The sequence below is a fragment of the Elaeis guineensis genome, chromosome 11 (genome assembly GCF_000442705.2).
Source record: "Elaeis guineensis isolate ETL-2024a chromosome 11, EG11, whole genome shotgun sequence".
NCBI classification, from domain to species: domain Eukaryota; kingdom Viridiplantae; phylum Streptophyta; class Magnoliopsida; order Arecales; family Arecaceae; genus Elaeis; species Elaeis guineensis.
Genome location: NC_026003.2, coordinates 12,986,242 through 13,003,379, shown reverse-complemented (window position 1 = coordinate 13,003,379; position 17,138 = coordinate 12,986,242). Strand labels below are relative to the sequence as shown.

Here is a 17,138-nt window from a genome sequence, read left to right as displayed (position 1 = left end):
TCCTAAACAAAAAGCTGAATAAAAGCATCAACTGAAACAGACTTTTGCCAAATTCAGAATACACCTGATCTCTTACTTCTACTACATGGATTAATCTACTCAGAAAAAGCTACCAGTATGTTGTGATCACTTAGCGGACAAGAAGAACCATTAGCTGCTCCAAGTTCATCGATCAAGAGCAACAATTACAGTTACAAGCAATAACTTACATAACCAACAAGGTTAAAGATAAACATGGTGCAAATTACATACAATATAGTATTTAACACAAGAATCACTCCATCATGTCTTCATCACCACTAGCATCCTCACCTTCCAAGAGCCACTGTTCAAGTTCATCAAGCTCATCCTCTTCATGCCTATACCAGCCACATGATGTATCCCAATATCCTGTTCCTAGTTCCTCGCCACGGCATGCAAGATGCAAAAAGGTCGGCTTCTTACCAGAGCATCCACCATATCTCGGTTCAAGCTCCCTGTCACTCCCAGCCATCTCAACCTTGGGAAGTAAGGCTTCTTAAACCATCGGATTGCAAGTGGTGTAATATCACCACAGCCATAAAGATCCAGCAAACACAAGCTACTCCCATAGGACCCACCTTCAACCTGCATTGATGCTAGAGCCATGACTGAAGTATCCCCTATGTGTGGGCATTCTCGGATGTGGAGTTCAATGATTGGAGTCCTACTCTTTGCCAGTAACAAAATGCCATTGTCTGAGAGATAGGGAAGCCTTGATAGGTCTAAAACTAGCAGGCTCGACCGAACCATACCACCAAAGATAGATGAGATGCAGTCATCTGTTAGTCTTTTGCACCCTCTGAGAGACAATGAGGCCAAAGGACACTTCCCATTACCCAGGTATGACACTCCCAAATCACTGATGTCAGTACCATCCAATAATAATGTCTGTAATTTAGGAAGATAGCTTAATGCTTTTACTGCCTCGTCACCAACATTTCGACAATCTCTTAGGTCAAGAATGCTAAGCTCTTTGTTATATGATAATCCCCAGATCCCAAGGTTGGTTAAGAGATTACACCACCTCAAACTAACATGTGTCAGAGACAGGGAAGTAGCTGAGATGTCATGAAACACCAGATCTGTCAGGTGGCTTCCATGTGAAACTCTAAGTTTCCGGAGGCTAGAGCATGAGTGTATAATTGCCCTGAAACCAGTATCTGTGACACGGCAGAAACCACCAAGGGAGATACTCTCCAATGAAGAGCAAGAATCTGACATCAAAAGGATGCCTAGATCATTCACTCGACGGAAGTACGTGAATAAGAACTCCTGGCTTCGTATCAGTGAAATGTGTTTCAATTTGCAATGTGGATTGATCTGTTGGAGACCAGCATTTGTGAGATCAGAAGCTATGATAGGCTCCATAATGGGAGCATCTTGAAGATCCAAATGGGTCAGCAAAGGAAGGCCCTCCGCAATAGATCCAACCAAGTAATCCGTAATATAGTCTACCGCAAGGCATAACTTCTGGAGGCTTGGAAAGAATGGTAGTTTTACATGATTTGGGGGCCGACGTGACTCCACAGTTGAATTGATCAGTTCAGTCAGCATTGACGTAGGAATATAACCAAGCTCAAGAGTAGATAGTCTTTCTGATGCAGTTGCCCAGACATGACCAAATTTAGGGTTGTCAAATGTTGAGACATCAAGTGCCAGGCTCAGATACTAGCAAAGTTTACAATATATCAGACTGGTTAAAGAAATGCATCAAGATATAACAAAAAATGCCAGTGTAATTATATGTACTCAGAAAAGGCATCTCAATGCACAGGCTCCGGCCACTGCAGGGTCAGGGAAGGGTCAAACATATGCACCCTTACCCCACATGTAGAGAGACTGTTTCTATATTTCAAACCCATAACACCCAGGTCACAATGAAACAACTTTAGCATTGCATCAAGACCTGCCCTCTCAATTATATGTACTCAACAAAACATAATTTCTGTTTGAGTAAAAACATGATAAGTTTAATGTCTTAACTAAATGGGATGTCTAAATCATATCATTTTTAAATGAAAAAGAACCAGCTAACTCTTCAATTTCATAAAAGCAAGGTTTTGAGAATTTCAGTTGGGGCTAACAACATGGTCGTTCAAAAATTGGAATAGCCACATGGGATTTGCTCTTTAGCTTTCTTAAATACACAGATTTCCAAATTTCTTAACATGACAATATTTGCAATATAAAAATCCATATATAATCGTAACAAGAGCAAAGTTCAACCATCCACATTCTATTTCCCTTGTGGCTACAGATGCATGAGCAAGTATCTCCATAAGTTAACTTAGATCAGTCTACAAATGCAACTTCAGAAACACAAATAAGTGATAACCCTTCAATAGGGCCAGAAATCATGACCTTTTGTATTTTAGAGGCTATAAAACATCTAGAATGATAAGAATATGCTTCAACTATTTTTTAATAGATCATATAGCAGAATATCATTATGATTAAATCATAGTCATATATAGCAAAGGAAACTTGAGAAAAAAATGGAACTCTCCTTAAAGCCATTGATTGTTCTGAAATAACTCCATATAACATAACAGAATTCTGTACATTCACCATAAGTGTTCCTTCGGTATTGCAGTAGCACAACACAATCCAACCCCTCCAGATCACATAATAATGATAGATACCATTTACAGGATTAGGTCAAATAACAATAATATTTGGTTAAGGCAACAGAGAAGTTCATTCTGCATATTGACTAAGTGGACCATTTGTAACCTGCCCATTTACTTTGTAGTGGGTAAATCTACTTTTGGGACCTAGATAGCATAGGTAGGAACTTTTAGGTATACATATCTTTGAAGTTCAACCAACTTCATACATAAGGACAAAGTAGTGGTCCATGAGACTGACCATGAGGCTTGTTGGTGAAATATTTGCACAGTGAACATGCAGATCCTGATGTATTAACGGGACGCAGAAAATGCTTCAAGACACATGGACCATCTAAAATCATCTTGAATTGAGGGAACCTATAGCATCAAACCATGGTACCACACTTTAACCAGTTTACCTCCAGTGTGCATCTTACCATGCTTATTCCTTGCGTTCTGCACCAATTATCTCAATTTAAAAAAAAAAAAACCAGAAATCCTCCTAAAATCATGTATTTGCTCCACAGTCACAAAATCTGACTACAATTAGGAAGACTAGAGTTAATCTTCAAAGATGCTGATGCTTCAGATTCACAAGTATTATTTCAGTGTGTATAAACTCAAACTTGCATACAAAGCATGGAGACAGCGACCACCAGCACTTGAATTAACTAATTCATTTTTCATGCAGATTTTTGAAGCTTGAAAATCTGAGCCTAGTCCTGTAGCAAGAATATAGATGTCATATCACATCCCTATTCCCAGATCTAATATACGTAGTTTGATAAGTTTGAGCTGCATCCAGATGAGTTTGATTTATGCCCGGCAACTGAACAAATTTGTTCATGGTGACATGCCAACACCCACATGCCATCAAAACGATGCATGCAAAGTCGCTCCTATACTTTGTCAATGCTGACCTTTGACAATACTTCCATGGGCTGCCATGATGACCTAAACAAATGTGTTCCTAATGGTAGCATTCCCACGACCCACCAAGGCTTTAAATCTTGTGACACTCTCTCCATGTCAAGAGCACAAAGAGAATGCTGGAATTGCCTGCCTCAATTGAGTTTCTAGGCCATATATTTATAGAGATAAAATACAACAGAATATACAATCAGGCTGATTTATAGGGGTATTTATATCAAAAAATTAAGGTTGATAAGGAATACAATCAGACTAATTTACAGGGCAGATTTATAGGGATATTTATATAAGGCAATTAAGGGATATTTATATCAAAAAATCAAGGCCGATAAGGAATATGCAATCAGGCTGATTTAGAAATATTATTCTATAGTCTAAAATCAAAAAAATCAAATTTTCTAGACATCCGTGACACTCCCCCTCAAATGACGGTGGTGAATTAACCAGCAACAATTTGCCAGTAAGAAATTGATGTCTGCAAGAATAAAGAGCCTCGGTAAATATATCAGCAATTTGATCTTTAGACAACACATGGGGAAGTAAAATAGTTTTCAATCATAAGCATTACGAATGTAATAACAACCAATTTCAATATGCTTAGTCCGCTCGTGAAAAACTAGATTTTCAGTAATCTTAATAGCACTGTGTTGTCAGCATATAGAGGTGTAGGTGCAGACTGCGAGAACCCAAGTTCAGTAAGTAGCGTGCAACTATTCAATTTCAGAACATGTCGAAGACATTGGTCTATACTCAGCTTCAGCAGAAGATTTCGAAATCCTATCTTATTTCTTACACTTCCAAGTGATGAGACTTTGTCCAAATAAATACACCAAACAGTTGTGGATTTACGAGTATTGGGGCAACCACCCCAATCAACATCAGCATAAGCAGTTAAAGTAAGTGATGAGCCACGAAAGAAAAAAAATCCACGTTCGGAGGTACATTTAAGATATCGAATAATGCAATAAATAATAGCAAAGTGAAATGATGTGGAGAGGTCATAAACTGACTTACAATATTTACTGTATAAGAAATATCAAGCTGAGTAAAAGTGAGATAGACAAGAGTGCCAACAAGTTGCCGATAAAGAGTAGGATTAGGGAGCAAATTGCCCTCATCACTATGAAGCTTTAGATTAGCTTCCATAGGAGTATCCACTATAGATGTATTTGTTAAGTTAGCAAGTTCAGTGAGATCTTACAAGCACTTATGCTGATTGACAAAGATACCTTGAGTAGTCTAATGAACTTCTAGACTAAGAAAGTAAATAAGAAGTCCAAGATCTTTCATTGAAATAAGTCACATAAAATCTGTTGTATATATTGAATATCACGAGAATCATCTCCTGTGATTAATATATCATCGACATAAACAAGTAAAACAATAATCCCTTTGTTGATATTTGTAAAAGTATGGAGGAATCAAACTTGCTCTGTTGAAATCCACCTGCAAAATTGTTCCTTGAAATTTAATAAACCACGCCCTAGGAGCTTGTTTGAGACAATAGAGAGATTGCTTCAACTTGCAAACAAAATTAGAGAGGAACGGACAACCTTTGGAGGTTTCATATACACTTCTTCCGACAAATCACCATTCAGAAATATATTCTTGACATCCATCTAGTAGATGGGCCAACATGAGAAGCTGCTAAAGCAATGTAGTACGAATAGATGTCATTTAGCAACTAGAGTGAATGTTTCATGATAATCAATACAATATTCTTGCCGATTTTTCAATGCTACCAAGCGAGCTTTATATCGATCTAAAGACCCATCAGACTAGAGTTTCATGGTATATACCCATTTGCAGCCAATTGGTGTAATGTTAGGTGGACAAGGAACAGCATCCCATGTATTGGTGGTAAGGCATTCAACTCTTCATCCATAGTCTGCTGCCAGCAATCATCTTTAACAGCCTGATTATTAGTGGGAACTGAAATAGAGGACAAGGTGGATAGAAAGTGTTGATGAAGATAAGAAAGCATAACACTGGAGGATGACTGATCCAGGATGATCTATGAAGAATAGGTTTCTAAGAATCCAAATGAGAAGTGAAAAGATGAGATGCTGGAACTAGGTCCTGTGAAGTGTTAGAGGGAGCGGAGAGCAGATTGACTGGAGACATTTTTCGCTGTTTTGAAATGATTCAAGGATGATAAATCATCAAATAAATGCCATACTAAAGCGAAGACATGATAAACAACTGAATAATTTTCATAAAAAAATGATTTTCACAAAAAATAACATTGTGAGAAATGCGTTGACCTGTGGATCATAACAACAAAAATCTCATTGATTTATTGCATAGGCAAGAAAAACACAACATACTGATTGAGCTGAAAACTTATTACATTCTAAAGGTGGAAGATGGACAAAACAAACAGACCCAAAAGTATATAGAATACTAAAATTTAGTTGTTTTTGAAATAACCAAAAGTACAGACTTCCATTTGCAAGAATAGGAGAGATTTATCGATTAATTAAAAAAAACCCAGTTCTAACAGCTTCATCCAAAAGATAAGAGGAACAGAAGCGTCGAGCAACAGAGTACGGATAACATCAAGAATATGACGATGCTTTTGTTCAGCCACATCATTTTATTGTGGGGTGTAAGGACATGATTGTTGAGATAAAATCATTTTTCTTGAAGAAAAACTTAGAAACTTGAAACTCATTAGACGTATACTCTCTCTCTAAATCAAAACGCAAAACTTTGATTTGAGTTTCAAATTGATTTTCGATCATCATACAAAAGTTTTGAAAACTATAAAAGTTTCCACTTTTGGCGCAGTAAATAAACCCAAGCGACTATAGTCATCAATAAATGTAACAAAATATTTGTATCCTGAACTTGAAATCATAGAGTAATCCAAATATCAGAATATACTAGTACAAACGCATAAGTGGAGATATGAGTACTATCTGAAAAAGGAAGACTTTTACTTTTACCAAGACAACTAGAACAAAAAAAAACTCTAAAGATAACTTTATTGCGAAGAAATCCAGAATGAAACATCATGGATAGTTATTAAAATTTGGATGTCCTAATTTCCCATGCCATAATGTCCAAAATTTATTGGAGTCATCTTTAGAAGAAGCAGAAAATGCAGTATTATTATGAGATGCTTGAGTTAAAGTGAAGAGTCGTCCGTATTTATGCCCCCTCCCGATCAACTTCCCAATTCCCAGATCAAACAACCAATAGGTGAGATGAGAATTTACAATTATTCTCTACAAGTTGACCAATAGAGATTAAATTAGTGGACAATTTGGGGATAAGAAATACATCATTGAGATTCAAAGATGTTGAATGATATTACCTGTTGGGGGGATATTTATCATTTGGGCCGAAGACATGGACTAACAGAGCATATGGCTTGATTCTAGTTTTGGCTCCTGATGATTCTCGGCTTCTAATGCTCCCCCTGAACCATATGCTCAGTACCGACCGATCTTAACTTCGGCTTATTTCTAACTCTGGCCTCATCTTGACTTCAGCCTCACACTGTCTCGTCTTCTTAATAGCCGACATCCGACATCTATCCAACACCTGTAGATGGCTAGACACCTAATTAGCTAATCCCCGACTCCAGTCAGGAACGTACTTCGTCCTCCATCGATTTTATTTCACTGAACCCAGTCACCTCCAAACGTCTCTCCCCTTCGGTATACGTCTCCCTCAGACCACGCCGAAGCTTCCATGAGTGGAACGGTCTGATACCATCAGTGCCCTTATTTCAAAATTCAAAAGTGCCCGCAATATTTAACTGGCTTCGAAATGGATAAGATAGGTGTAATAACTTTCTCCGAAATTCCGATCGAAAATCCTGCCACGTTGGCCTAAATCGACCACATAACCTTTCTTAAAACAATTTTTCAACTTTCATCCACAAAAGACATCTAGGGGACCCCGCAAGGTGTGCGCGAACAATCTTTGTGCACTCTTCATCTGTTTCTACTGTTATCTGATTTAAACATCGAAAGATCTCCATCGAAGCCAACTTCGGCCAGGACTTGCTTGCAGATTTCTTTTTCAGGAGGACGCGCCACCGCTCCCCTCTTAACCGTGATTCAATTTCAGCGGTAATAGATTGACGCTAGAAAAGGACTCCCTTGATCCGATTATGAGCACAAGATCAAGATTATGGCACCGTTGCAGCCTCCCAATTAGCGAAGAATGCGATCGATCAGTAAGCTCCAACACAACCACTGTCGGAAGTCTCGCAACCACCCTCCTAGCAAGTGTTGACTGTCAGTGCGGAACAATTCCACCTGCTGGAACTCTGACCACCGCCGTTCAAGTGATGCAGTAGCTCCATGTTGTACCGCCGGCGGTAGTGCCAGTGCAGCAAACCAATGCTGCACCGACAGTAGCAGCCACAGTAGCTCCTCCACCAACCAACGCAGCACCAATGGTAGATCCACAATTAGCAATTCCCCTGCAGCAACCTGCTGCAGCGCTGTAGGGGTGACCACCGATCCCCCGACAGTCCTGAGTGGGGAAGATAGACATATCACAGTCAGCCCCGAAGCCCAGAGCGAAGAAGACGATGGTTCCTAAGTCCTCATTCTAGATAGGACTCGACTCCCAGTCGGCGGTCTCCTCAGTGCTCAGAAAACTGCACTGTCCGAGATGTGGATATCAACCGCAAACTTCGAAAGATGAACGAGCGGATCGAAGCAATCCACCATCAAGCACCAGCACGTGATGACGGATATAATACCAACCCATCGTTTAGCGATCGGACCATCCAAGAGCCGCTCCCCAAAAATTTCAAAATGCTGCAACTGGAGAGCTACCACGGGATCATTGATCCCATAGACTATTTGAAAAGCTTCAAGTCCCTGATGCTCATTCATGGGCAACCGATGCCGCCGTCTGCCGAACCTTTCTGTCCACCCTGAAGGACATAGTCCGGCATTGGTACACTAGTTTGAACACACGACTATTCATTCTTTCGATCAAATGAGCCGATTGTTCGTAGGCCATTTTGTGAGTAGCAAAGATAACAGAAAGGATGGAGTCCTTGATGAATGTGAAGCAGAGAGAAGGGGAGTCCATCCGATCTTACCTCGATCGCTTTAATGCGGTCGTATTAAAAGTTCGCAACCTAGATCAGTCGGTCGCAATGGCCGTCTTGAAGGGCGGAGTACTAAAGAATGGTCTTCGATACTCTTCGATACTCCTTGAAGAAGATCTACCCCTATGACTTCGTCAGTATGCTGGCTCCGACAGAGAAGTACACCAGGGCAGATGAGGCGTTTCAAGATGAGCCCCCGACGAACATGGTTGAAAGAAGAAAAGCTGGAATCTCCGCCAAAGAATCGACGGCGCTCCCACTCTCCGCCCAGAGTCAGTGGTCCCAAACTCCCCCATGGAACCCCCAGAGGAGGGACAATTTCAGAAGGAAACGGCATGTATCTCCGCCTAGGAGATTTACAAACTACACCCCATTGAACGCCACTCAAGTTCAAGTGCTGATGGAGATCAGAGATCGAATCCCAAGGGCGGAGAGGTTGCGGCCTATTCCAGACCAACAAAACCACAAGTACCGCCTGTACCACCACAACCATGGCCACGACATCAAAGACTATTCAGCTTCGAAATGAGATAGAAGAGTTCATTCGACATGAACGCCTGGATCAATTTATCAAGTGTCGGCAAGAGTGACAAGAGGAACATCGGAGATCACCCGGCCTGACAGAACAACAGCAGAGGGAACCCTCCAGAGATCGACCTCCTGCGGGAGTGAAAAATGCAATAATTAGGGGGCATCGGAGTAGAGCAGAGAAGTCAGCCGAACCTTCCAAAAAGCTGACTGAAGAATCCCTTATTTTTACTAAAGATGCCGAAGGGGTTCAACACCTACATAACGATGCAATGGTTGTAACTTTGAATATCAAAAATTATAATGAACGCTGTGTCCTTATTGATAATGAAAATTCGACTGATGTTTTATTTTACGATGCCTTCTCAAATGGACATCCCTCAAAAGCAGCTGGATCGACTAGATACCCCTCTGATAGGATTTACTGGAGATGCTGTACCAGTTGAAGGGGTTATAACTCTCCTTATTGTGGTCAGACGATCACCTCAACGATCAAAGATCCAGATAGACTTCTTGGTTGTTCGAGCACCTTCAGCCTACAACACCATCCTCGGATGTTCGAGACTTAACGCACTCCGAGCACGACAATGAAGTTCTCCATGAAATCTGGAGTTGAAGTTCATGGAGATCAGACCTTAGCATGACAATGCTACAATATCGCATTTCGTGGTGCAGGGCCTTCCGAAGCTTATCTGATGGATGGACTAGACATATGAGACGAGCTATCAGAAGAATGAAGAAAGCTGGTGGACCTCGAGACGATCCCACTAAATGACGGCAACCAGGGGCATACTGTCCAGATCGGATCAAGACTCGATCAGGTAACCAAATGTCTCATCTCTTTTTTGCAGAAAAATGCGAACGTGTTTGTTTGGGCTCCAACAGATGTGCCAGGCATCGATTCGAATGTGATGACGCATCGACTAGGCATCAACATGAGCTACAGATCTGTCAAATAGAAGAAAAGAAGCTTCATTCTCGGGCATCAAAAGGTAATAGCTGAAGAAGTAGACAAACTATTGGATGCAAGCTTTGCTCGAGAAGTTACCTATCCGAGTTGGATCACAAATGTGGTTTTGATAAAAAAGGCAAATGGCAAATGGAGGATTTGCATCGACTTTACAGATCTCAACAAGATGTGTCCTAAGGACAGGTATCTTTTAACCCCCATTGACCAACTGATGGATGTAACCTCAAGCCATGAACTCCTCACCTTTATGGATGCTTTTTCGGAATACAATCAGATCCGGATGATACCAAAAGATGAGGAGAAAACCGCTTTTATTACTGATCGGGATCTTGTTTGTTACAAGATCATGTCTTTTGGCTTAAAAATATAGGCGCAACCTATCAATGCCTTATAAATAAGATTTTCAAAGATCAGATCGAGCGAAACATGATCTATATAGATGATATGCTTATCAAGAGCAGGACCTCCGAAACCCATATTGAAGATCTTGAGGAGCCTTTGTCATCCTAAGGAGATATCAAATGAAGCTGAATCCAACTAAGTGTGCCTTTGGGGTTAAGTCAGGCAAGTTTTTGGGCCTCATGGTGTTCAGTCAGAGAATAGAGGCCAATGCTGTGAAAATTTGAGCCATACAAGAGATGAGTCCGCCCAAGAATATCAAAGAAGTTCAGTGCCTGACAGATAAGATGGCAACATTAAATCGATTTGTCTCAAGATCAACCGAATGCTGCCTTTCATTTTTTCAAACCCTAAGACAACCAAAGAACTTCCAATGGACCGAAGAATGTCAGTAGATCTTTGAGGAATTGAAGAAATATCTTAGCTCCTCACCACTCAGCAAGCCAAAAATCAATGAAATGTCACCACTCATGAGAAGATGGAGAACTAGCCGCGCATGGATGTTCTCGCTGAAGCCTTCATCTTTGAACTCCGCAGATGTCCTTCCCACATCTTGGAGTAGGGATCAAGAATTGGAAGAGCGATTTTTGCAGAGAATTTGGAGGTTTGGAGATGGAAGAGAGGGTGGCATGTGTTGGATTGTGGAGGCTTTTGGATGTTTGGATGGCTAGCCTAGGTGAGACGTGGAGGGAGGCTGATGGGAGAAGAGATAAAGAACGATGGTGGCTAGCTCGTTGTTTGTGGTGTGGAAGGATAAGAAGAAGAGGGGTGGCTTGGAGATAATTTGGACGGCTGGTTCTATGGTTTCTAGGTGGAGAAGGATGGTGATGACATGGAGAAGGATGGTGGCCCGATGGAAGGATTCAAATCTTCAGTCTCCATAGTCTCCCTTTAAATAAAGTTCCAAACCATATCCTAGATGCATTTGTTTCCGCATCAAACTTCTACGTTCCGCACCATTCAGCCCACTTTCGCTTCATGCTCCAATGCCTATTCCACCCGCTCCACGTGAAAACAACCAACAAATCTCACGCGCATTCATTGCGCGATTCCGTTCCATTCCGTGTCCTATTCCAACATCCAATCGCTCGTTCCCTATTCCATGTCGAGCTCCTACAGCCAGCAAATCCCATGCAAGTCCCATGCTCTGTCCCAGCTATATACATTCCATGCGTCACACACACCCGCTTCCACTTCCATTCATTCAACCAGGCTTCCACGTAATCCATGTTTAGCATTTAATTCCACAAAACACTTAAATGGCATTGCACCACTGCTCCCCATGCACCACGTTCATGTATTGACCAATCCCATTTAAATTCAAACATCATTGCTATGGCCCACTTCAACTTTCACTCCCTTTCCTTCCTTTTAAATTCAATGCTCCTGTTGACCACGTCATGAAATGCCCAACTTGTTCCTTCCTCGATTTGACTATTTGACCATCCATCACCTTTTGTTTCAAACACCCAAAAGAAGCTGTAAATTATTTCTTTTTTCGGCCCCACTGCCCATTCAGTGTGCTTGAGTATTTGATCTTGGTCCCACTTGCTTTTAAAGTGGCTAAACTGCTAAAATTAATCCTTCTTGCAGATTCACTTGAATCTGGACCAATTTAGAGTTTAGTTGATCAAATGGATCCAACCTTCTAATTACCTGCAAAAGCGACTACCAAGCATCAAATTCAAACTATTATAAATTAAATAACATAAAATTTAATACTTCTAATATCCTATTTCATGTATTGATCACACCCCCAACTTGAACTTTTGCTCGTCCTCAAGTAAAATAGAAAAATCAGAGTACCGACTCAGTCTTGATTGAAAGTTAGGTTAGACACTCCTAAAGGCAGCTGATACCCGCCCAGACTATTAAAGAGGTACATCGTTGGATTATTAATTCGACCCAGTTAGTGATTGAGTATTAGCCATAGAAATTTTTTAGAGATCTTCTTTTATCAACTTCTCACTTTACTTTTTAAGTCCTCTAACTAGATGTGAGCTGGATTTATCTTCTTGCAATTTAGTCCCCCTTATTATCTGCTATTATTTTTTCTTTTTCTCCTCTCTTTTTTTAACCCTTATAATCAGATTCTTGCATCCCCACCTTCTGACGCAAACCACAACGCTTAAACGAAGAGATCTGATTACTCAGTAAGACGATGCTAAAACCTCCTTTCTTTTTTTTTTTTTAATATCACTACTAACGAAAATTTTTTACATACCTCGATCTTTCCATCCAAACCATGAAGCATATTCTTCATTGAAATCGATAAGAAGAGGGTTTTGAAACCACTCTTAAAATTTGGTCTGGTCTAAACTCTACCATTCATTAGGTTTTCTTAATAATTTATCTTTCAGTATCTCTAAAATTATCTAGATCGTTAATCATTCATTAGGGTGTCTAATTAACTTTTAATCAAAACAAAATTTGGGTACATAAAGCTAACTATTTCTAATTATACTTGAGGATCCGATTAAGTTAAAGTTAGTTATTCTCCCCCCAACTTAATTTTCATTGTCCCTAATGGAGAAGAGAAAAACAAAAATATTCACCAAGAAGGGATACCACCTGATTTGTTGTTGTTTGTAGGTTCTTGCTTGTACTCCATCAGATTCTCGTCGGATGTTGATGATGTGCTCCCAACTGGGCTAGTCTTTACTAGATTCCTACAAAATAAAAAAAAAACTGGATAATTTGAAAGAAAAATGCCGGCTTGCCTTCCAACAAGCGCTTAGTTTAAAATCTTCAGCCTGAGCCAAGCAGCTCATTGTTGGTCGTATAGTGGATCCACCAAGTAGATGGTATCGATTAATTCTTTGTTCTGAATTCCATCTACATATGGCTTTAGGAGTTGACCATTTACCTTGAATGTATTTTCATTTTGGGGATCGTGAATTTCGATTGCTTCGTGGGGGAATACTTGGGTGACAGTAAAAGATCCATCCCAACGAGAGCGCAGTTTACCGAGGAAGAGGCGTAATCATGAGTTGAAAAGGCATACTTTTTGATTGGGCTCAAATGATTTTCTGAAAATGTACTTATCGTGAAAAGCTTTTGTTCGAGCCTTATAGATGCATGAGCTTTTGTATGCATCATTTCGTAGCTCATCTAGTTCGTTTAGTTGGAGCCTCCTATTAGAACCCGCACTCTTCATATCGAAGTTAAATTTTTTTATGGCCCAAAATATGCGATGTTCTAATTCGACCAATAAATGGCATGCTTTTCCAAAGACCAACCTATAGAGTGACATGACAATAGGAGTTTTAAAAGCGGTACGGTAGACCCATAATGCATCATCTAATCGAAGGGACCAATCTTTTTTATTGGGCTTAACCGTCTTTTCTAAGATATGTTTTATCTTCCTATTTGAGACTTCCATCTGACCACTGGTTTGGGGCTGATATGGGGTGGCTACTTTGTGTGTAATGTTACATTTCTTCGTTAGTGCTTCAAAGTGCTAGTTCGTGAAGTGAGTGCCCCCATCACTAATAATTGCTCGTGGGAAGCCAAAACGACTAAAGATATATCTTTGTATAAATTTGATCACGACTTAGGGATCATTGGTCCTAGTTGCGATTGTCTCCACCCATTTAGAGACGTAATCTACAACCATTAGAATATATTCGAATCCATGAGAAACCGAAAATGATCCCATGAAATCTATTCCTCAAACATCAAAAATTTATACTATTAAAATTGGGATTAGTGGCATCATATGCTTCCTGAATATGTTTCCTATCTGTTGGCATCTTGGGCAGTTACGGCCAAAGTCGTGTGCATCTTTGAACAGTGTTGGCCAGTAGAATCCATTTTGCAGCACTTTTACTGCAGTATTCTTCCCACTGAAATGTCCCCACATCCTAGAGAGTGGCAGAATGTGAGAATGCTTTAAAACTCACTCTTGGAGACACACCGACAGATTATCTGGTCGGGGCAGTATTTGAACAATTTAGGTTCCTCTCAAAAGTAATGTTTAACTTGTGAGAAGAATTGATCCTTCTCCTGTTTTGATCAGTGGACAGGGATCTGTCCTATGGCCAGATAATTGACAATGTGGGCAAACCATGGAGCGAGATTGGCAGATACAGTGAGGAGTTGCTCATCCGAGAACTGGTCAATGGCCTCGTCAATGTTTTCTAGATGTTCGAATATGATTCTAGAAAGGTGGTCAGCTACCACATTTTCAGATCTCTTCTTATCTCGGATTTCTAAATCAAACTCTTACAAAAGAAAGATCCATCTGATCAGTCGTGGCTTAGTATCTTTCTTGGAGAGTAAGTACTTTAGGGCTGTGTGATCAGAATACACTAGAACCTTGGCCCCTAGAAGGTATGATCGAAATTTGTCTAGGATGAACACTACAGCTAATAATTCTTTTTCTATTGTGATGCAATTCAACTGCGCGTTGGATAGAGTCTTACTAGCATAATAAATCACATATGGCTCCTTATTAATTCGTTGGCCTAAAACCGCACTTATCGCGAAGTCGGATGCGTCACATATGATTTCAAATGGAAAAGACCAGTTTAGTGGTTTGATTATTGATGCTACAGTTAGGCAGTGCAGTGTATGAAAGGATTGCAAGCATTCTTCATCAAAGACAATGGTGTCTTTGACCAATAAATTATACAAGGGTCTAGCGATTTTGCTGAAATCTTTGATGAAGCATTTGTAAAACCAGGCATGACCTCAAAAAGATTGTACCTATCAAATCGAGGTCGGGGGTGGTAATGTTGATATTACTTTTACTTTAGCCTTATCTACTTCGATTCCTCTTTCAGAAATAATATGGCCTAGTATGATCCCTTCCCGAACCATAAAATGGCTCTTTTCCCAACTTCAGACAAGGTTTGTCTTCTTACATCGTTCTAACACTTAGGTTCTGAAGACAATCCTCAAATGTGGTACCAAATATGGAGAAATCGTCCATAAAAACTTCTAAAAACTTATCCACCATATCGAAGAAAATGGCCAGTACACACCGCTGGAATGTAGCAGGTGCATTGCAGAGGCAAAAGGGCATGCGTCGAAAAGCGAACGTGCCAAAAGGACAGATGAAGGTAGTTTTCTCTTGATTGTCAAGAAAGATGGGTATTTGATTATATCTCGAATAGCCATCTAAAAAGCAGAAGAAGCTTTGACCTGCCAGCCGTTCTAGGATTTGATCAATGAATGGTAATCGAAAGTGATCTTTCCTAGTGACAGGGTTCAGCTTACGATAATCGACACATACCCGCCAATTAGATGTGCGAGTAGCAAGCAATTCACCTTCCTTATTTTCTATCACAATAATACCTGATTTCTTAGATACTACTTGAGTAGGGTTGACCCATTTACTATCCGATATTGGGTAGATTTCTGCATTTAACCACTTGACGACTTCCTTCTTAACTACGTCCTGCATATTAGGGTTTAGTCTCCTCTGCATGTCCCTGTGGTTTGGCCAAAGATCGCTGTACCGGTATCCGTACCGACATCGGACTGGTACGGTACAGTATTAGTATCATACTGTGCCGACACACGATACGCTCCGACGTATCGATTCGATACCGATACAAATTTTTTTGTTGTTTTGTTTCTTTTTTTTGGATCTCCAAGTTATTAATTTATAATTATAACCCCCAAATTACATTATATTGCATATTATTGACATACTTGGGTTCAATTTTTGAGTTCGATAGCGGTACAAAAAATTTTGATCCAAGATTTTAAATATATATTTATTTACATTATATTACAACACTATCATCCTAAAATTTAAAAAAAAATATAAATGTATTAAAATGTATCTAAATTTTTAAAATATAAAGTACAAAAAATGATATACTAACTTCAAGATCTACTCTACATCTAATTTCTCATCGAATGTCTGTGACGCTCGTAGATATCTGGATCATCGACATAGTCTGGAGGAATATCAATCCATCCCTCTAACCAAGAAGCACTGTACTCCTGAATATTTATCCCGTAAGGCATTATCTCTGGCTTATAAGATATCTCAAATCCCTCAAATTTTGACTGAGAAATATCCTCGAGATGATGGTATGGCTATGAAAGAGCCCATCCATATATATCGGTAGCAAAATCTGATTCGTAAGATGCTCCAGACTGCATAAGATAGTAACCACTAGAAGATGATGTCTCGAATGCACCATATCCATATGGATCATAAAATGACTGCAGGTAATAAGATTCATAATGCGAAGATGATCTAGATATATCCATTGATCCTACTCCATGTGCAAAATCATCTGCAGCTGCATCGTATGCTGGACGACTTCTAGAAGCCTATCATCTATATGAAATCGACTCCCCACGATCTCTACCGACTCATCTACCATGGTCCCTATCTTGTGTGGCATGTGTAAACTGGGACTCATCGGTGAATCGAATATCATCCTGTGGCTGTCTCATAAGCAGTGGTCTCCTGTCCTCCAATTCCTCCCTGATCATCAGATCTATAACTACTACTAATACCAACATCCTCTCTCTGAGCTCCGAATCTGAGTCAAATAGCTCCTATACTCTTAAGAGTGGTGTACGTGCAACTGTCTTTTCTTTTCCTCCTCTTGTGCCCCTCTGGGATTGAGTTTTCTGT

General features: G+C 40.1%; 1 protein-coding gene across 1 annotated transcript in view; it reads right to left on the bottom strand.

The window, feature by feature from the left end:
- The window catches only part of LOC105061210 (F-box/LRR-repeat protein 10), a 43,762-nt gene continuing 26,624 nt past the window's right edge, over positions 1-17,138 (bottom strand). The window contains 2 exon segments of the mRNA XM_010945194.4: positions 1-429; positions 432-1,689. Of these exon segments, the coding sequence (XP_010943496.2) occupies positions 275-429; positions 432-1,689 (1,413 nt within the window). The 3' untranslated portion in view covers positions 1-274.